We start from the raw sequence: 19,358 nt of genomic DNA on the forward strand, positions 1-19,358 counted from the left end.
GAAAAGTTCTTTTTTTCTCTAAAAAAAGGGGACGCGCTCCTTTGTCGTAACTCAGGTGGTTCGTTGTACTGAATAGACTATACTAGCGTTGTACAAAATAAAATATATTTTATTTTTAAAATATTTTTACACGATTTTGTTTATACTATATCTGGTGAAATCCTTAGTGTGTTAAGGGATTTCAATCGAAAATATTATTTACAAAAATTGTTGCACGAATTTCATACAATGGTTAAAAACAAAATCGTTAGTATTATTGCATGTGTTTAACTCCTAAGTTCATATTTCACAAAGATTGAGAATCAACATATAGTTTTTTTTATTTGTCCAGCCAAAGACACGTATTTACAGTACCTACGCCGTTCGCAATATTTGATCACTCCTTATCCAACTTCAAAATCTAGATATACGCTTGAAGTTATTCTTATTTCAAAGATTTATTCAGACTACCTTTTTTTTAGTTCGAACTCTTTAAAAGTTGTATTTAATTTCTATTTCCTATGTCACCATTTATAACAAAGGAATAAAACGAACAAATAAATTAATATGCTTGAAAGCGTCTTCTATTATCTTAAAGATTCTTTTGTTAAGGTTTAAAAACTGAGCACGGCGCTGTGTGGTTTGATAAATTCCGAAATACGGGAAACACATTTCCATGTCTCATGGCAAATTTTGAACCGATCGTTACTCGATTTTAAAACGTCTAAAAGTATTAAATCAACAAACAAAAATAGTCGTTATTATTGTACGCATTAGTAATTAGAATTCCTTGTATAATTAAATCACAGTAAGTGGCTGAGGCTTAAGGGATGGTATTCAAGATGTTGCATACAACAGACTATCTGAATACATCTTAAGAAACAAAATGTTACAATCTAATATAGACTTTACGTCTTTGGATATAGGGTTTATTTTTATTAAATATAGAATTTGGTTATATTTAAGCGTATTATTAAGCTGGGGGCAGGTAAAGAAATTTGAACATTTTAAGGGATGATGGAAAAAAAACAAGGGTCGGTTTTAAGGATACAAAAGATGGTGTTGGCGTCACGCTGCGCGATGGATGGACTACGGATGCAGTTTTAGATTTCTTCGTTGATTTCCAAAATGGATACCCAGACGGTTAATTGAATATGACCACTTAGGAGATGTAAACCGAGATTGTAAACTGTTTTAAACATGTGGCTCTTAACTGTCGAATTGTTGCATTTTTGATCTCCATTCCTCGTTCTCTATGTTATTCTGTAACTGGCCGGCAATATATATTTATACTACGTGTACAAAAGAACAAAACTAGAGTAAGGACTTTTTGTTGGTCTTGCACTCGATATGGGTTATTTAAAAAAATGCACGAAAATACATGCATAAACACTAGTCATCTTAGACTAGTGTTTAAATTTTAGGTCAACTTACAATTAAAAATATCTCTCTATCTCTCTCTCACTCTCTTCTTATTAACGATAACAAAATTAAAAAAAAAATATTTGCATCTAAGTTAATTTTTTTCTGATTTTTTTCCGCATTTACTCAAACTTGTTTTGACACAGAATATCTTTGTTACTAATTCGGAGTTTTACGACCTAGAATTATATAACAAAATTTTAATGGCTTTTAAATTATAAATGATCCAAGTTTCCATGCTATCAATTGATAAGACGACATCTGCTTAAAACAATCTCTACTAAATAAACACTACCTTAAAAAACGAAACACATTGTGGTACTATAGCCTCAATAAAGAATAAAAAAAGGTAAATCTACATATGTGTACAGATCGTAGTCTTTATATCGTTGAGTAAGAGTTGCATTTTGTGTAACATTTATAGATTTTTTTTTTAAATCTAGAAAAAACGAGGCGCCCACATCTTCCGACAGGAAGAGGAACTTATTTGATTATAAAACATTAGACGATCGATTTTAATGTAAAAAAATATCAAAGAACCAGGTGCATAATGTTTTGTTTTTCTATCCAATTCATGAACCTCTTTTATTTGTTTTGTTATATCCGATCTTTGGATGGAGCACCCTTTCGTTTTTATGCCAAATGATTTTTTATTTTACGGAAAAAAAATGAAATCATATTTGTGTAAGGTAGCCCAATGGAAGTGTTTATAGTGGTTGTAAATGTAAAAAAACAATAACAAAAAGTACGTTTTGAAAGTGAAAGTTTTCAAGTTTTTTTTTTTAATGTAAAAAATTGTATCTGCTTTGTAACAAATAGTATTGTTTTTCTTGATAAAGATTCTACATAGAAATCTTAAAAGAAAAATGTTAACAAAAATCGTAAAATGATATTAAATATTTGGAAATTCAATTATTTATATGAAACTAACTTAATTTCCTATACTTTAGAACACTTAGTTTAAAATACATGGCATCTGTAAGGCTAAATATTCAAAACAGTTTATCAAAAGTTTATCAACGTTTGTCTAATGTGTTTAGTAACGCATAAGGAACAATACTACAGTATTCTTTTAGCTACTTAATAATTAATAGACAAAATAAAAAAAATTATGCAATAAAATTTACATGTTTTTCGATTACAAACTTAGAGTCGACTTGGATTCAAACATTACGCTTCCTTTTTTAAATTATCAGCTGGGCGAGACGCAATTCAAAATCGCTTTGAGACTCGAAACTTGCTCCGAACTAGAATCCGGTTCCGAACATTTGCGTGATGGATGGTCGGGCACTTGCACGCGTGTTACTACCCACCAATAAGACCATTTTTTATCATTCAACACACGTACACTTAATTACAAACATATTACATTGCTCGCTCGTACTTACACAATCAAACAATATGAGTACCAAGTGCAGTAATGAAAAATGAACTGCAATCTACATCGTTATAGTCGTAGTCATGTAGATAATCTTAGTGATGAGCAATAGTTCGTGTAAATCAAAATGGCGGTCTCCCAAAATACAGGTTTCTGTGATGATGAAGCGTAGAAAATTAGATGGGAGCTAGTAATGTAACATACCTAACTTAAGAATTTACCAACGGACGCATACTAAAAGGAAATAGCAAAACCAATATTATGTTTATTTAAACACGAGTTTAAACTGTGTTCAGATTCAGAAAGGTGACCCTAGCCTAGGCAAATTTGCGGACAGTATATGTCCAAGAATTTCTGCACATACTACAGAAAATTGTCAGTGTTTTTAGTTTGTTAGAACTTTGATTACAGAAGGATGTGGTGATTTACATCCTTCATTTGGTTCTGAATTTCATTTAAACCAAGTACGAAGCATATATCTGAAGATTGCTAGCTCATGAATAAAAATAATGTAACAAAAAATTATGAATTTTATCGTCTAATCTAATATCCTTCCTTGACAACGTGAACAATATTCTTTAATTTTATTGTTACATTTTTTTAACACTTGCCTCAAAATATTTACATAAAACTCCACCTGATCTCATTTGAATGAAAACGAAAGAGCTAACGCAATACTTAATCGTCGTACCAATCGACATCCTGCCTCCGTACCGAGTACAGGTGATCGTACCGATTTGAAAAAAATCTATTCATTCGATTGTCAAACCCTTACGTAAGCAAGCAGTGTCTAATACGTTATGAATAAAATGCAGGAAAAAAGTACTTCCACAAGGACGATTGAAAGCGAAATTAATTTTTTTTAATTGTCACTCTATATGTTAGTTTTTAATTTACGAATTAAATAATATTTATCCTGCCAGTTAGTATGTTATTCTATAATAAAATTAGACTAAAATCAGACAAATATTAATTTCGTTTTCGCACTCAATGGAGTCCATACAAAAGCTTTTTGTTTTCAGGTATTTTCGATTCATATCGAGAGTAGAGGCTAGCTACCAAAATCATTGTAAAACATTAGACCAAAGGACGTCACGTTAGTAGGTAACAAAATATTTCCATGTAGGTCTAAAAACATAATTAGATACAAAACCTTAAAAAGCCAACTGCACACCTTCTGTTAAAACTAAAGGTGTATAGCGGGCTTTAGAATCACGATTAAGGAAATTTTACATAAAAGCAACGAGTACATTCCCGAAAGTCAAAATAGTCCTTATAAATAAGGATTGTAAGGTCTAAACTTAGATAAGTTGCATTCGTTAAAAATAAGCAAGTATTCGAAGTTCTCATAATAAACAGATGCAATGATTATTAAATAAAAAAAACTGCAAACAATACACAACTTTTACTTTTTTTACTAGTTGCCGTGAATTGTTACTACGTATAGTTGTTTTATACGACCTTGGAACAATTTTTGTTTCGTTTTCATTGAAACAATAACCAAAAACAAGTGACGAAAACATTTAAAAAATGACCCGGGAGCTATTGAAATTCATTTTATTATTATATAGGTAGCCCGGTCTACTTTTTTTCATAGTCTGTTTTATTGCTTTTCGAGTTAAAACTGAAAGTTTCTAAGGCGCCGCCATTTTTATTATGTTTTATTTACGCTATTGGATTTTATGGTGACCGTCTTTTGTTTCTTTATTTCAAGTCGCCGAAAACTTTGGAACAATTCTGTTAAATAGTTTGAAATAAACGCGAAGTATTTAAGTTGTTTGAAATTTAATTATAGAGTAAATTGCACCCGGCTCAGAACAATGACGTAGGCTTTAAATTTTATAAATTGGAAGTTTCCTTTTAGATGCCGAAAATATCTGATGACTTAAGCATTAATTCTATCATGTCCATTTCGAATTCGTACTCTATTTGAAGAGTATATCTCGCCAGAAGCCTACATATTGAGGTCTTAATTCAGAGCCAAAATCTAAACCTATAATTATAGTACGTTATATTACCGTTAAAATAAGAGAAACCATAAAAAAAGGTTTTAATTAAATAATACGTTATCGATCAAAAGCTTTGACTGTAATCAATAATTTCCTTTAAAAAGAGTTTAACGAGATTTTAGAATTTCTTTCGAAACTTTTAAAAATTTTACTTTAAAAGATTTCAACGTCATCCTTTTTAATTTGATTTAAAGAATTAAAATTATTTTGTTTGTGTGTTTGTATGTTAAATAATTAACTAAAGCAATGTATATACAATGGTGGACCCCTGTGCGATGAACGGACGGACATCTGCTCTGTTCCTATATTGTATTGAAGTTCGACCAATGCATTTATAAATACTCAGACAATATGTAGGATGTTTTATTATTGACATACTACTTAGGGTCCGCGACTTTGGTCTAATTATCATTTTATTTAAATGTTTTGTAAATGTTTAATAAATGAATACTTTCTTTTTTTTGTAGTATTAGTAACTACTCTTCTATGCATCTCAATCTGTCGTCATATCTGAATTTCTTACGCATATCCTCTTTTTCTTAATCCATCCATAATTTCTTTGGTCGTCCTCTACCTTTGTAGTCATTCACATTCATTCAATTTAGTTAAATTAATTATCATACTTAAAAAACATAATATTTAATCGAATAATAAATATTTCTCAATCTCCATCAAACATAGATATTGTTGGTTAATAAATTTTTCATAACATATATCTATGCCAACGAAAGAAAAACCAACATTCTGTCATAGCCATAGTATAAAATATCAACATATATGTATTTTTGTATGCACGTCAGTTGTGTTAAATGTAACGAGTTAGCGAACAGCTTTCGAATATTGTTTATGATATTAAATTTTTGAAAAGAAATTCATGGTGTGCTTTTTAGGAATAAAGTGTCAAAATATTTCTTTTCCTAATTGATATGATTAACTTTTTGCAGCAAAGAATTAAGAAAAAAGTGTGTTGAAGCGAGATCGCTCCCCACCGGTTCCGGCGTGCATACCATTAGGCACCCTCATTTACGTCTGGTCAATGACAGCCCTGTTTTAATCAATAACTTCTTTTTCGCGCGGCGTCCTTGGTTTTTTTTCCCCGGCGCGACTTTTTCTGCGCGTATTTCGTTTGTTATGTGTCAATCGGTCCGCGATTTTTTCCAAGACGTAACGCGTCCCTCGAATGTTACCTCATTTTCATCCATTCTGCAAAAAGCTCCAGCAAAAAAGGCAAAAGCTCGGCCAAAAAATCGTCTACCGAACGATATCTCGTATCGCCGGTCTTGTAGCCATTTTAATTATTATTTAATACCGAGGGACGAGCACGTGGCGACTTGCGCCGTCCCTCTCGCCCGCGCTGTCCGGGCGCACTCGCTGCGGGCGTCTCGCTCGCACCGAGCCCACTTACACACATAAAAATCGTGAATAATAAAAAAATGTGTACACATTTTTTTCGCTTAACCACCGCTGCTATGTGTGCGTGCGGCCTCACGCCGTTAGAGCGGGACGGCGCTTTACAACGGAACAAAGAAGAAGGTCCCCCACTCCGATTTTTTAAGCTCTGTTGTCGATGTCGGCGTTCGTGTGATTTTTTTCATTTGATGTGTTAGTGTACCCCTCGCTCGGTGTAGTTCACTTTTTCTACTATAGATCTGAATTTCAGTCTCGTTTTTGCCGCGTCGCTCTAAAGGCGGGCTCGCGGGCGTTTTGTATTGCATTATTGTTGTGGACGCGAGCGGCGGCCGGCACCTCTCGGCCTGAGCACAACCGGCGTCTTGAGGCACATGTCTTGTAGACTCCTGAGAGTTGCAGCCGAGACGCGAGCGCGAGTGCGACAGGGACGGGGCGCCCTCACGTGTGCCTGTCATACCCACAACTATAATATATAGCACACTAAAATATTGAGCACAAAAAAAATCTGGCAATTCGGATCCTAGTACTGACGACCGGCATTCATAATTTTACCTCAGGGTCAACTGTACGGCTCCGGTGTTTTTTCCTCGCCGGCTTTTTTAAATGTTTATTTTCACGGAGCACGTGGATTTTTTGAGACATTTTTGCGGATCCTCCGCGGACTGCCTTCCGGACGTGTTGTGACGCCTAGTGTTACCTTGTTATGTGATATATATTTTAGTGACATTTAGATAGGAACAAACTGTGATTTTTTATGGTGATATAGTTGGTGATTTTGAAGACAAAGGGATAGTGACAGGTATGTTGATTTTTTTAATTAATTTAAAATTACGACGCTTCTCGTCAGGGGCGCAGGAGTAATTCCGGGAGGGGATATTTTACAAAGTTTCCCCCCTTGTAAGATAAATGTCGTAATTGCGAGACGACTGGGCGGACGTCTGTCAAAGTCGACCTTGAATTATGCCCAGTCTATAAATACGGAAATATTTTCGTGCAGTGTGCGTGATGATGCTTGTTTTAAAGATTATTTTTAATGTTTCTACACTTCTGCCCTTGCATCTTTGAACTCTACGTATGTCAATACTAGCTGTAGCATAATTTTAAAATTACATAATCTTCCGTAAATGTTTTTCGCTGTTTTTTTACGTTTTTTAATATTAGCACGATATAGTAAATAATATTAAGTTATTTGATAAACCTCTTTAAAAAGATAAATAAACTGGTTTGCTATTATGTAACAACTTGAAAAAAAAACTTGAATTCCTTTTTTTCCAAATCAAAAATATGCAAATGAATGAAATTATAATTAGTTAACATGTTGCAAAAAAAAATTATTCCAAAATCAAAATTCTCTTGATTTTTATGGGTGCCTTTTTAACGTTATCATAAATTAAAAATTCTTAATATAAATAGCTACGAGAAATTTGCATTACATTTTAACTTTAAGTCAAATTTTTAGAGACATTTTGCGTTAAATGTAGACAATTTTAATTTTTTTTTTAATTTTAAATTCTTCCCTCAACGATTATACAGCTTGTGTTCCGATACATAAACTAATTACTTAGCGACTTCCCTCTAACTTGTTGACTATTACATATCTTAAACTTATCATTCGTGAGGTCCAAGTTATCCAACGCCAAATTAATATTTTGTAATTACCAAACATTGAAACCAACCTTTATCCTTATCGCGCAAACAACAAGGTCGATTTTTGAAAGAAACAGTACTTAGACAACTGCAAAATAAATTTGTTGTCTATTCTGTATGCGCAATTATTATCTTTGACAGCTGTGTATACTAAGCTCCGAAAGTACAATCAGCGACATTATTATCTTAACACAATATTTTTTTTTTTCTTGAAATGATCATTATGAAATTTAGTGAGTTTCACCTTGTGTCCATATTTACTAAATACATATTATGTGTCCTAAACTGTCTCTAAAAAAAATATAGTATGTATCGTATTTTACGTAGTGATTTAAAGTTATAGGTTGCCTATTTTATCAGTTGGAAAGACATTCCAAGCTCAACAAACTTATTATGATACGACTTTTAAATCGCATCTTAATAATGCTTACAATTTTTATCTTTAAGTTAATTTAGAATTAATATTAATTCGTTTTCGAGCAATAATCGTCCTTGATATTTTGATAAAATGATTTAAAAATAAATCACATAAATTTTAGTAAATGCAAAACAAATGTATATTTTCAAGTCCTACTTCGATACTTTTTTAATTCCACTTAACATAATTATGTTGTGATTACTAATATTTATAGAATTTTGTGCCTAGGCTAACAGTGGACTATAGTATTATTATGCACGGGTCGTTAATATAATTTAGTTGAGGCTGTACGTGGACTCGATTAGTGGGGGCTCCGCGGCATGTGGGCTACGGGCTGGAGCATTGACACAGCCTACGTCTACACTCGTCACCTGCTAGCTTCGACACTGCAAAAAAACGAACAAAAACTTATCGGTTTTTATTACACTATAAATCCAGTTCTAATTTAGCAAACAACTAATCAATTAAAAATTTGTCTTCATGATTGTACTTCGACAGACGTCCAAACATTTTACGACGGTGAAAAATATTTCAACATTTTTGTAATTTGATTTTTTATACATCAATTAAGGTGCACATTCTTTTCCAGCAGATTGAAAATCAAGGATCTCGAAAATTCCATGACAAACAAAACAGTGGCCAGGAGGATAAGACAGAAAATATATATTTTTATAAGATAGTGCCAAATACCAATTAGATACGAAACTGTTATATAATTTAGATAGAATTTTTAATAATAATCCATTCAAGATGATGGAAGGAAGAACAATCGACTACAGGCCAGATGGCGGTGGCTTAGACTATCATAATTCGCCTTTAATGGCCGAAATACCAGTAGATAATTACTCTCATATACACAGAAGTATAGAACATTTAAGATCTATAGGTGTGCCGCCGCCCTTAGATCACCATAGACATCTAGCGACGAATTTAACAGACTTGAGAAGGTACGAACATCCTGATGATATACCAGAGATCAAACCATCAGTACTACGATTGTCGGAGTTTAAAAATGGCTTACAAGATATAAGGATCCATAACGACCAAGAGAATGACGTTCATCGGCAAATGACACCTCAGGATGATGGCCCTAAAGGATACAGTGCTCCATCTACACCATTGTCAGAAAATGGCGGTCAAAGTTTACCCGAGGAAAAGGTTAGACAACACTATTATTTTCTATACCTTTGTACATTTAAAATTATCTTACGAACCTTGTTATATAGTTTGTTAAATAATATTCGTTTTATTCCGTGTATTTATCAACTAAACAACTCTTGTCAGTTTGATATGTTTATATTTATGATTCGTTCGTTTCTTGCTGATACATACTTATTCAAATACATTTGAATTTCAATTTTTCTTCCTTGATGTCGAGAGTACTCGAATGTACTGCCAAATACAGCACTGACTTTTCAAGTACTTATTAGAATAGTATTTGCGCAGCGTTATAACTTCCATATATATTAAACTTGTATCTATGTATCTGTCCTTCAATTAATTTTCATATCGAAGCACTTGATTTATGAATTAGTAATTAAAATAACCGCCGCCGAAATACTTATATTACATATTACTGTCTCTATTTTCTCAAAGCGAAAACCCATAGTTATGGGAAAAACTTAATACTTATTAGAGAAATGTTTAACAACACGATGTTTCTTATTAGAAATGTATACTACCTATATAAAGTTATTGGAAACCAACTAATACTCAGTAATGTTTAATATTGTATTAGTAAATTTATTTATTATATTTATTACATTAAATTTATTCATCAATTATAAACATAATATTGAAGAAATTATCTTCAAAAATAATGCGTGAATCAAGTTTAATTAAGAATTTTTTGTAAGTATTTCTACATTTTATAATGAATTAGAAATACGAATTGGTAAGGGTAATTCAAACGAAAGCCTTTAATGTCGGCAAACGATTTCGTCTGATGAGTGCGGATGTGCCTTGGCATCCAAGGTCACGGCGCACAGGTCGCACAAAGGTTGTATAGGACGCCTATTGTTTGTTCAATCTCGCATTTAATATATAGTTACCGAGACGAAGTTTTTCGTTAACTCCATCTTCCGGGAGCGATATGAATCTGACTTAATTCATCGTTACTCTCCGTTAATTCGCATTTACTTAGCGATTTTAATAATAATGTGAGATTAAATTTTATTATATGCTCACATTTAAATCATATCCATTGTTTTCTTCTTTGATTATTATTCATAAATGCGAGTAACTTGAATAAAATTTTGTATTCGTACGTTAAATACTCATATTTAGATATTATAATCCTTTGTTTCTAGTTAGAAATATATATGCAAAATGTTTAGTAACAATACCCAATTCTCGTTTAAAATTTTGAATAAACTTACAATTAATGCCGCGTCTTTGCTTTTACAAGTCTACGATTTATTTGGTCGATTCTTGATTATAATTTACTTTTCTATGTTATTTTGTAAACATATCACGTTTTTTATTGGTTACTAGCTTTTACCCGCGACTCCGTCCGCGCGGAATAAAAAAAAAATAGAAAATGGGGTAAAGAATATCCTATGTCCTTTTCCTGGTCCTAAGCTACCTGCCCACCAATTTTCAGTCAAATCGATTCAGCCGTTCTTGAGTTATAAATAGTGTAACTAACACGACTTTCTTTTATATATATAGATTAAAGTGTATTTGTGACTTATATTATTATTAATTTCATAAAATAATTCAAAAAGATAACTTATATCTAAATGAAATCTCTTCATCTTGCTTGTTTTCTATAGAAGATTTGTGTAAATAAATTAATATATATTACGAAAGTTGTTATAATCAACATATATTGGACTTAGTCCTTTCCAAGCGGTGTGCAAAAAGAAGGAGTCTAAATAGTCTTTTAGAGTAGATTTTGGATGAGAAATCTGCTCTAATTAACTAACTCAGTTTATCATTGAATAAATCTGGGCACCGCAGTGATACTAATGAACTAACTTAACTAAGTTAAGCCTTACTCTTCACTCCATACAATTAAAACACAAACATTATTTATTTTAATTTCGTGTGTACGTCGTTTTGAAGATGCTATGTATATTCTTCACTACGCCGTCTTTACCCATTAATAAATATATGCCGATAAGATTGCCGCGTGACCCGGTAGACCGCCGAAATGTTACAAGGCCTCAGATAACATAAGCAACATTATTATGTAAACTCGATTCACTAAAACATATTCTGTGCTTGAGTTTGATACAGTAAAAGAATTAAATTTGCTTCCTACTTAAGTTCGAATATCGTAAAGCAAATAAAATGTAAAAAGAATCAGTTTAGTAGTTTTTGAGTTATAGCTTACATGAAAGAAGAGCTTTCGATTGGTTATTTTTGAATCGAGTTAATAGTTTTTGAGTTTTTCTACGAAATTTTTTTTTTTAACAAATCTTAATAATTTTACATTAAATCATATTTACCACTCTTACTACTTGTCTTAGTTAAAATATGGAATTTCTTTTATTTATATATAGACAGACAGACAAGGCAGATCTTAGTTGTAGTCCATAATCGCAAGGGCGTTTTTTATCGTGCTTTAAAAAGCGTTCAAATAGAGTGTATGCATCATCATTTATCTGTTCATACGGCAGCGCTTTTAAAACGCGACGTTTTTTTATCTAGCAGCATTTAATATGTTCGAGAGCAGTCACCGCAGAGTTTTAACGGGGCGTTAAAAAAGCGCTCGTGCGAATGAGGGCTCATACTATATAGTGACGCAAAATTCAAATTAATTTTATGTGGAGTCCATTTTCATTAATATCTTTGTTTCGAGACACATCTTGTGATTAAAGGTGATATTAATCTTTATCTTGTTATCATTCTTGTGGGATTTGATACGGAATTTTGTATTCTAACATATCCTAATAAGGTTCACTTTTGTTTAGACTTTTATATTATTTTTTCAATCAAAGTACATCTTAAGCAACATTGAAAAAAATGTGATCAAATTTGTATTTTTTTTTCTTTCGTCTATAAAATATTATTAATGTGACCATTTTTTTTATACAAATATTTGTATTCATGTCTAAAAATATTATGCTTAGGAAAATTGATTCTTGTGATTTTTTATACGAGAAGTGGAAACTTTATATATTTAATAGGAATTTATGTGAACAGAGGAATGTAAAATTTACCACAATTAAAGTTAAAGTAAAAAATGTGATTGCTGAATTGACTAATTTTGACCAATGAGTGACGAGTAAATATTTAAAGTAGCCATGCATAAAAATATTTTATGTATGTCACTTATCTATATATATAAAATAAAGTCGTGTTAGTTACACTATTTATAACTAAAGATAGGTCGAACTGATCTAGCTGAAAATTGATGGGGAGGTAGCTTAGAACTAGGAGACGGACATAGGAACTTTTTTATCTTGTGTGCATTTTTTTTATTCCGCGCGGACGAATTCGCGGGTAAAAGCTAGTTTATTATATTTGACGGTTACTTATAGTCTGATATAAAATTTGCGTATTGACATTAGGTATTTGCTATACCGGTGACAAGTCCTTATCACGTATTCAAGGAATGGTCGATCAAGGCCAGACGATTCTGTTACAATTTTATTCAATAAGCTATTCTTAATGCATTCGATGATTTAATTTGTAGCCTGGTTCACTGGCGAGGTTAATAAGTGTTTTCTATACTTCTATGTTAATATTACAAAGAGAAAAGATTTGTTATATTGTATGTAACAAATAAACTTAAGAACTACTGGACCGATTACAAAAAATAATTTGTTATTAAAAAGCTACATTATCACTGAGTATCACAGGCTATATTTATTACAACGAAGTTGAGTAAAAGCTTGATAAAAGTTTGGTTAAAACAATAAAGACGAGTAAACGTAACATAGTAAACAATACAAAGAAAACATTGAGAAATCCAGAAAATTCTGAAAAAAACCTTAGTATGTGATCTCATCGATTATGCAACCTTATTTACGGGGTTCGGGAACATTGTTATTGTGACCTGTAACACAATTTTTTGCCAGCCCCGAAATCTGAATTTCAATCTGCGAATAACCTCCAAAATTTATTAGCACATTAAATCTGCCGTTTGTGATGGAACTTATACATTTAAATTTTCGATTTCACAGAGTATTCAACACCTGAGTGACATTGAAAAATATATATTTGTTAGTCAAAATTAAGAACATGAAACTGCACTGTACAGACTCTTGATTTAACATATTGTCGTCATTGTATAATGAAAAAGAAACAACAATTTGTATTATTGTAACTATCACGACAATCGAATTCAACGTTTTTATACGAAAAATCATGCAATATAATAATGATAGAGTCAGCAACAACATCTGTTGCACGAATTGACCGACTCGATCGGTGAACTACCACGACCACACGGAAGGGGACGCATTGGTAGGGCCACTATCCTCGGTGCGTTCCATCCTCTGTCGATCAAAGGAGGCAATGCATATGCAAATGCGAACTTAGATCTACTATTAAAAGTACAAGAGTTTAACCAAAACCTTCGCTATTAATCAATATACTTAGAAATTGTATTTCTAACAATGGATTGTCACTGACGAAACATCATGTCCTAAGCACATCGTTATCTCTAATATCCTAAAGTAACTGAGAAGGATAACGATATGATTTTGTACACATCATTTCAGCAGTGGATACCACGGCATAAAATCCCTCTTATGACATCAGTCTAGTGAAGATAAAAATACATGCATGCAAATGCCCTGGTTCTATGCGATTCTTACGAAATAACATAACTTTTTATTTCAAAATAATAAACACGGCTGATCGTTCTACGACACTCTGGGGAAGAAGTCGAATTTAATGACACCTTACTCTTCATACTACATACATACAAACTCACATACATCTCTCCTTCTCAGCCGGGTAAAATAAATTTTAAATCAGTTATTCTATCCAACAAAGTCAAGAATCAAGGCTGGTACAACTCTAAAATCAATATAATTTCGGCATTTGTCTATTTCCAAAACCTTGAATAAATACTTTATTTGTTTTAAGTAGACACTGACACTGTCTTGTTAATCTGTATTCATTGAATATCGTGAGTGTTGCCAGTTCTCGAATCCATTAATTCCTTGATTAATTAATTTTGGACAAATATACAAATGTACAATGCAAATTTCACGAATTAAAATATATTATCTTTTATCTAAACTAGAACTGAGATGAATGTACTTACTTTGAATTTTAGAAAATATTTTCTATTCCTTATACAGATGTAATTTAAAAAATAAAACATTTTTATATTTACCATTTTCATGTACATTAATAAAGAAAATATTATATTATTATAACTAAAAGAGTTAACATAAACTAAATAATTACTGAAATATTATTTGTACAATATGTGCAATTGACAGGACATGACGGCTAAGGACTGAATAACAGAGACAAAGGCTCCTCGAAGTCATTTGCTACTTAAATAATAAAGTCAATAATTCTATTTAAGGATAAAGGTTACTTAGACTAATTTACATAACAGCCCTTGAAAATAATAAAAACGATACGAAAGTAAAATTTTGTAATTGTGTCGTAACTTTGAATTCTTTCAATAAATTTAAGTGTAGACAATAATTTTATTTCTACATTATCTATGGTCCGAGTCTAATCTACAATAGTAAAAAACGCAATCTCGATTCCCGCGCAAACGCCCGCGCTCGACATCGCTCGAGAAACCGAACTCAAGGCCGCATTCTTTCAAACCATCCATTGTCAATGTCAACGGATAACGAATAGGGTTGCCAGGATTAAAAAATATAAACCAATCTTATCCTTACCTGATTAAAATAATATCATTAACTGTAATTTTTTTAAAAATATTTTTATTACCACTACAATATGTCTATTATCTTTTTTCTAACTCACAATGTAAATGCGAAAGAATTGATTGAAATTACGCTTAGATTAATTTCACGCGGAGAAAATCGCGGGCGACAGCTAGTTTAATATAAATATATTTATTATTCTCCGTTCTATTTCACATTCGTAGTAATTATAGAATTTTTTAACCTTGCATATGACGGATTGTTTTCTTTGGCTAGACTCGATTTTTTTTTCGCTTTATTGTAAATAGTTTATGGTTTAAAGAACAGTCTCTTTAACAAATTACAATAATTTACACGAATTTCAAATTTAGTTTTTTATATTAAAATCTATTTAATTAAATATTACGATTTAAAAATATGTCATGTTTATCTGTCAAATATAATGCAAATATTATTTCCTAATTGAGTCTCATTTAAAAATAAACAGCTATATAGTAAATATAGTCAATGATGTGAGTTTTCCTGTAAAGTGTTACGTAACATAAGCCATTTCATTTAAACAATACCATCATAACTTGACCTACGACTGCTAACGAAACCGTACACATGGAGATTTTTTTATAATGGCCAATTCACGCTCGCTACTCGCTGTCCAACAAACAAAGAACCCGTTTTTCAAATTGGTTACCATGTACGAAGGTCCTACATATACTGGTACTATGTACCACTATACTAAGACCTATCCGTCAATAAATTATCTGTTACGTTAGCGTCCAATATAAAAAAGTTCTATATTTGACCGCACTTCAAACGGTCAATGTCAACATACAGCGTGTACCAGATTTGTCATTTGAATATTTTTTGCATTGTTTTCGCATCGATTAGATTAATTTTAATGGTAAGGTCATTGACTTTGAAGCTAATAAGTCAACTATGTTTTAATTAATAATTCTAGACACTAATCTAGAATTCTAGTCTTGTCATTTTTGATACTATGTTGTTTGTTATTTATTGGAATATGACATAGTGTAAAAATCGTAGGCCAGTGTTTCAATTTTAGAACAATTATCCGCTTTAACGTCAAAATGATAGTAAACTAGCTGATACCGTGACTTGGTCCGCGTGAAATACTGTTTTTGGGTAGTATTTTAATGACTTGGCTAATTATTTTACTTAAAATTATAAAATATTCCAACAAAACATATTAAACTTACAAAACATTCACATAAACCTTATATACTCCCATACAAAGTTCCATCCCCTCTTCCTTGTTGTTTTGCACCCTTGAGGGTAAAATTTTAACTAACTTTGAATGTGATATTTAATTACATCAAATTAACAGCCTAAAAAATTCAAGCTTCTAGCCCTAAAAATGACGATACTTTCAATACAACTTTTCATCAACCAACAACTTTCAGTGAAGTTACACATTTAAATCGGTTCAGTAGTTTTGGCGTGAAAGCACGACAGAGTTACTTCCGCATTTATAATATTAGTTAGTATATAATACTCTAAAATATAAATAGTTTGTTTGGCGCCCTTCCTTAAAAGCAGAACACACAAACGTAGAGACAGTTTTATTGGCTAGAATAATTCTATACAAGGTTCAAAACCGAGACGGTATTAAAAATATTTCAAAAGTAATCACTGGCATTTTTAGTGTTGAGCAGAATTAAAAGTAAATTTTTATAGTTTTTTTTTTTTTACAAAGGCAGTCTAAGCCAGACACACAATGTCTACAAATACATGCAATTAAATATGGTTTTTAATAATAGCAAAAGAAAACAAGTCATTATACAGCATCGACTAATAATAATCTGTAGGCGACTCGCCACATCTTGATCCGTTCCGTTTCTTGGAACGCACCACCAAATTATTTATCGCGTGTATGCTGAAACATATTTGATTGTGTACCCTATCACATTGTGTTAAGATTCATTATGCCTTGACAAAAGGTCGACGAACAAATTTACACAGTAATTTTGATTGACACCAACCATTACGAGTGAGTTAGGCATTGCGTCATCAAGTAACTACGGACATGTTTTTTTTGAGGCTACAATTTTATTTTTGTACATATAAATTTGTTTACAAACGATAATAGACTTTATTTACATGGAAAGAAAGTTTGTGATTATTTCTTCTTCTGGATTTTACATTCGTTTGTAACTTAGTTTGCCTACGGCTACAATAGTAACCTTTGAGTACCAGTGGGTCCAGATTTCTTTGTTTCTATATTGTTTGGAAGTACATCTTTATTATGAAAAATATTTCTAATTTTATATCAAAACATGAGAGAGACCTTGTCAAGGATAAATTACCATTGTTATAGAAAAGTGTGATTTTAATGACAAAATAAAAGAAACATTATCAATTTTGATAGTGTTTCTTTTATTAATTACGAAATAGACTAAAAGACGAAATCTTTTAGTCTATTTCGTAATTTTAGTCTATTTATAGACGATCTATTTTGTGATTTTTATTTGAACAAATGTTCGTTGTATTTCGTTTCTTAACGTTCTCAAACAAAGGTACACGTACATATTAACAGGAATCTGTACGCTAACAAAATTATACTAATATAGTTTCATCACGCGATCTCTCTATCTCTCCTAGTACGATATAATAACGACTTAAGCCTGAGGCGAAAACGTTTCTACAAATTTTTGACCATCCATTACTTTTATAGTAAGAAATAATACTTAAATACTAGATATACTATTACAAAGGTAAGCAAAGTTTTACATTTTAAATATAACCATTGAATTGGGTAGTTTTATTGCCTAGAGTTTTTTTTACTATTAGAAATGATCTACACTTCTAACATTGGAGAAGATGAATGGAATGAATGAATAGATTTTCCATTAAAAAATCAAGAATAAGACAATCTTAGTGAACTATGAATAACTGAGTGAGGCAGAAAGCTTTATGAGCACAGAATAAAAATTAGTAAAATAGTCCAAGTTACTCTCGTACATCACACCTTCCACTAAATGCAGTCAGACAGACAGAATGACAAAAAAATAAAAAAACGGTTTTTCGTTATAAGCAAAGCAAATACATTATGTGTACGAAATATGTTTGTTTTATATAAGTAATACATACAGACACTCAATTTGTTTAATTATATTAATTAGTTTACATATTACAAAGTAACAAGTGCATTATGCATGCATAAAATGACCTTCAGTCAAATAACAACAACCTTTTTCTAAATAGGAAGTTGAATAAACACATTTTTTTATCTATGATGCATTAGAAAATGTCAGCTTGAAAAATTTGATAACAGAAGATATTTTATTCCAATAAAATTTAAAATTAAATAAATTATGTGAAATAAATTGATTATAAACTTTAGTTCAAATTTATCAAATAGATAAAAAAAATCTCAGGTACTCGTTAATTTATACGTATACTAACTGTCGCCAGCGACTCCGTCCGCTCGGAATTAAAAAAAACTTAATAAGTAGGCTCTGTGTTCTGTGACTATGTTCTACATCTATGCCAAATTTCATCAATAACCGTTCAGCCATTCCGGAGATACCTTCAAACATCCATCCATCCATCTAAATCTAAGCATTCAAATTTAATTCCTTTATACAAAGGCTGATAAGGAACGGTTCTGTCATGTAAGTTCTCGATGATACGATGGTTCTCGCATAAAGCGAAAGTGTACGCAGAGTTAATTTCGAAAAATAATCGTTCTTCATATACAATTTAAAGTACCTACCATTTTAATTTATGCATATTTAAAACATGCATCTCACGTTTGTTTAAGGATGTATTTGACTATTATCGAAGAACGCCATCTATTACGTGATTTGTAAAACTCTATTTTTAAACTAACATGCGTTTAATATGAAGCTTTTATAAACTCAGTTAAAGATTTGTATTCTTTTATTATATTATTAGTAAACAATAATGTATTTATATACATTTGTCATGCTTTAAAGTTGTTGATTGTAAAGTTACGATTAAGTAATAAATTCATAAAAGTAGGAAAATTAAAAATTAAAAAAGAAGTTTTTAAAACACATGTGTTTCGAAACACGACGTTTTTCACATTTTAAGGACACTTTCATTCATTTCAATAATGACATATAGAGATTTTTTTTACTAGAAATACGAGTATTCGTACTATCCTTTAACCGGACGAAATAAATCGTCATTTAAAATCTCAAAATACAGTTGCAGACTTCTTTTTACTATTAAAATACATACCATTTTAAATAATAAAAATAAACAAAAATAACCTCGTTCATATTAAAAATACAAACGAAAAATAC

At 31.4% G+C, this 19,358-nt stretch overlaps 1 protein-coding gene across 6 annotated transcripts in view; it reads left to right on the forward strand.

Annotated features, from left to right (window-relative positions):
- Window positions 1-19,358, forward strand: part of LOC106711224 (zinc finger protein rotund) — a 129,423-nt gene that overhangs the window by 89,258 nt on the left and 20,807 nt on the right. Inside the window, exons 1-2 of one of the 6 annotated variants that reach the window (XM_045683638.1) lie at window positions 6,425-6,997; window positions 8,853-9,421. The exons of 3 other annotated variants lie outside the window; for them this stretch is intronic. In XM_045683638.1, the coding sequence (XP_045539594.1) occupies window positions 9,014-9,421 (408 nt within the window). In that variant the 5' untranslated portion in view covers window positions 6,425-6,997; window positions 8,853-9,013. Of the gene's footprint in view, window positions 1-6,424; window positions 6,998-8,852; window positions 9,422-19,358 lie in introns of those variants that run through there. 2 more of the 6 variants (XM_014503497.2, XM_014503498.2) reach the window with 2 other exon arrangements.

This window comes from Papilio machaon, chromosome 23, assembly GCF_912999745.1.
Source record: "Papilio machaon chromosome 23, ilPapMach1.1, whole genome shotgun sequence".
NCBI lineage: Eukaryota > Metazoa > Arthropoda > Insecta > Lepidoptera > Papilionidae > Papilio > Papilio machaon.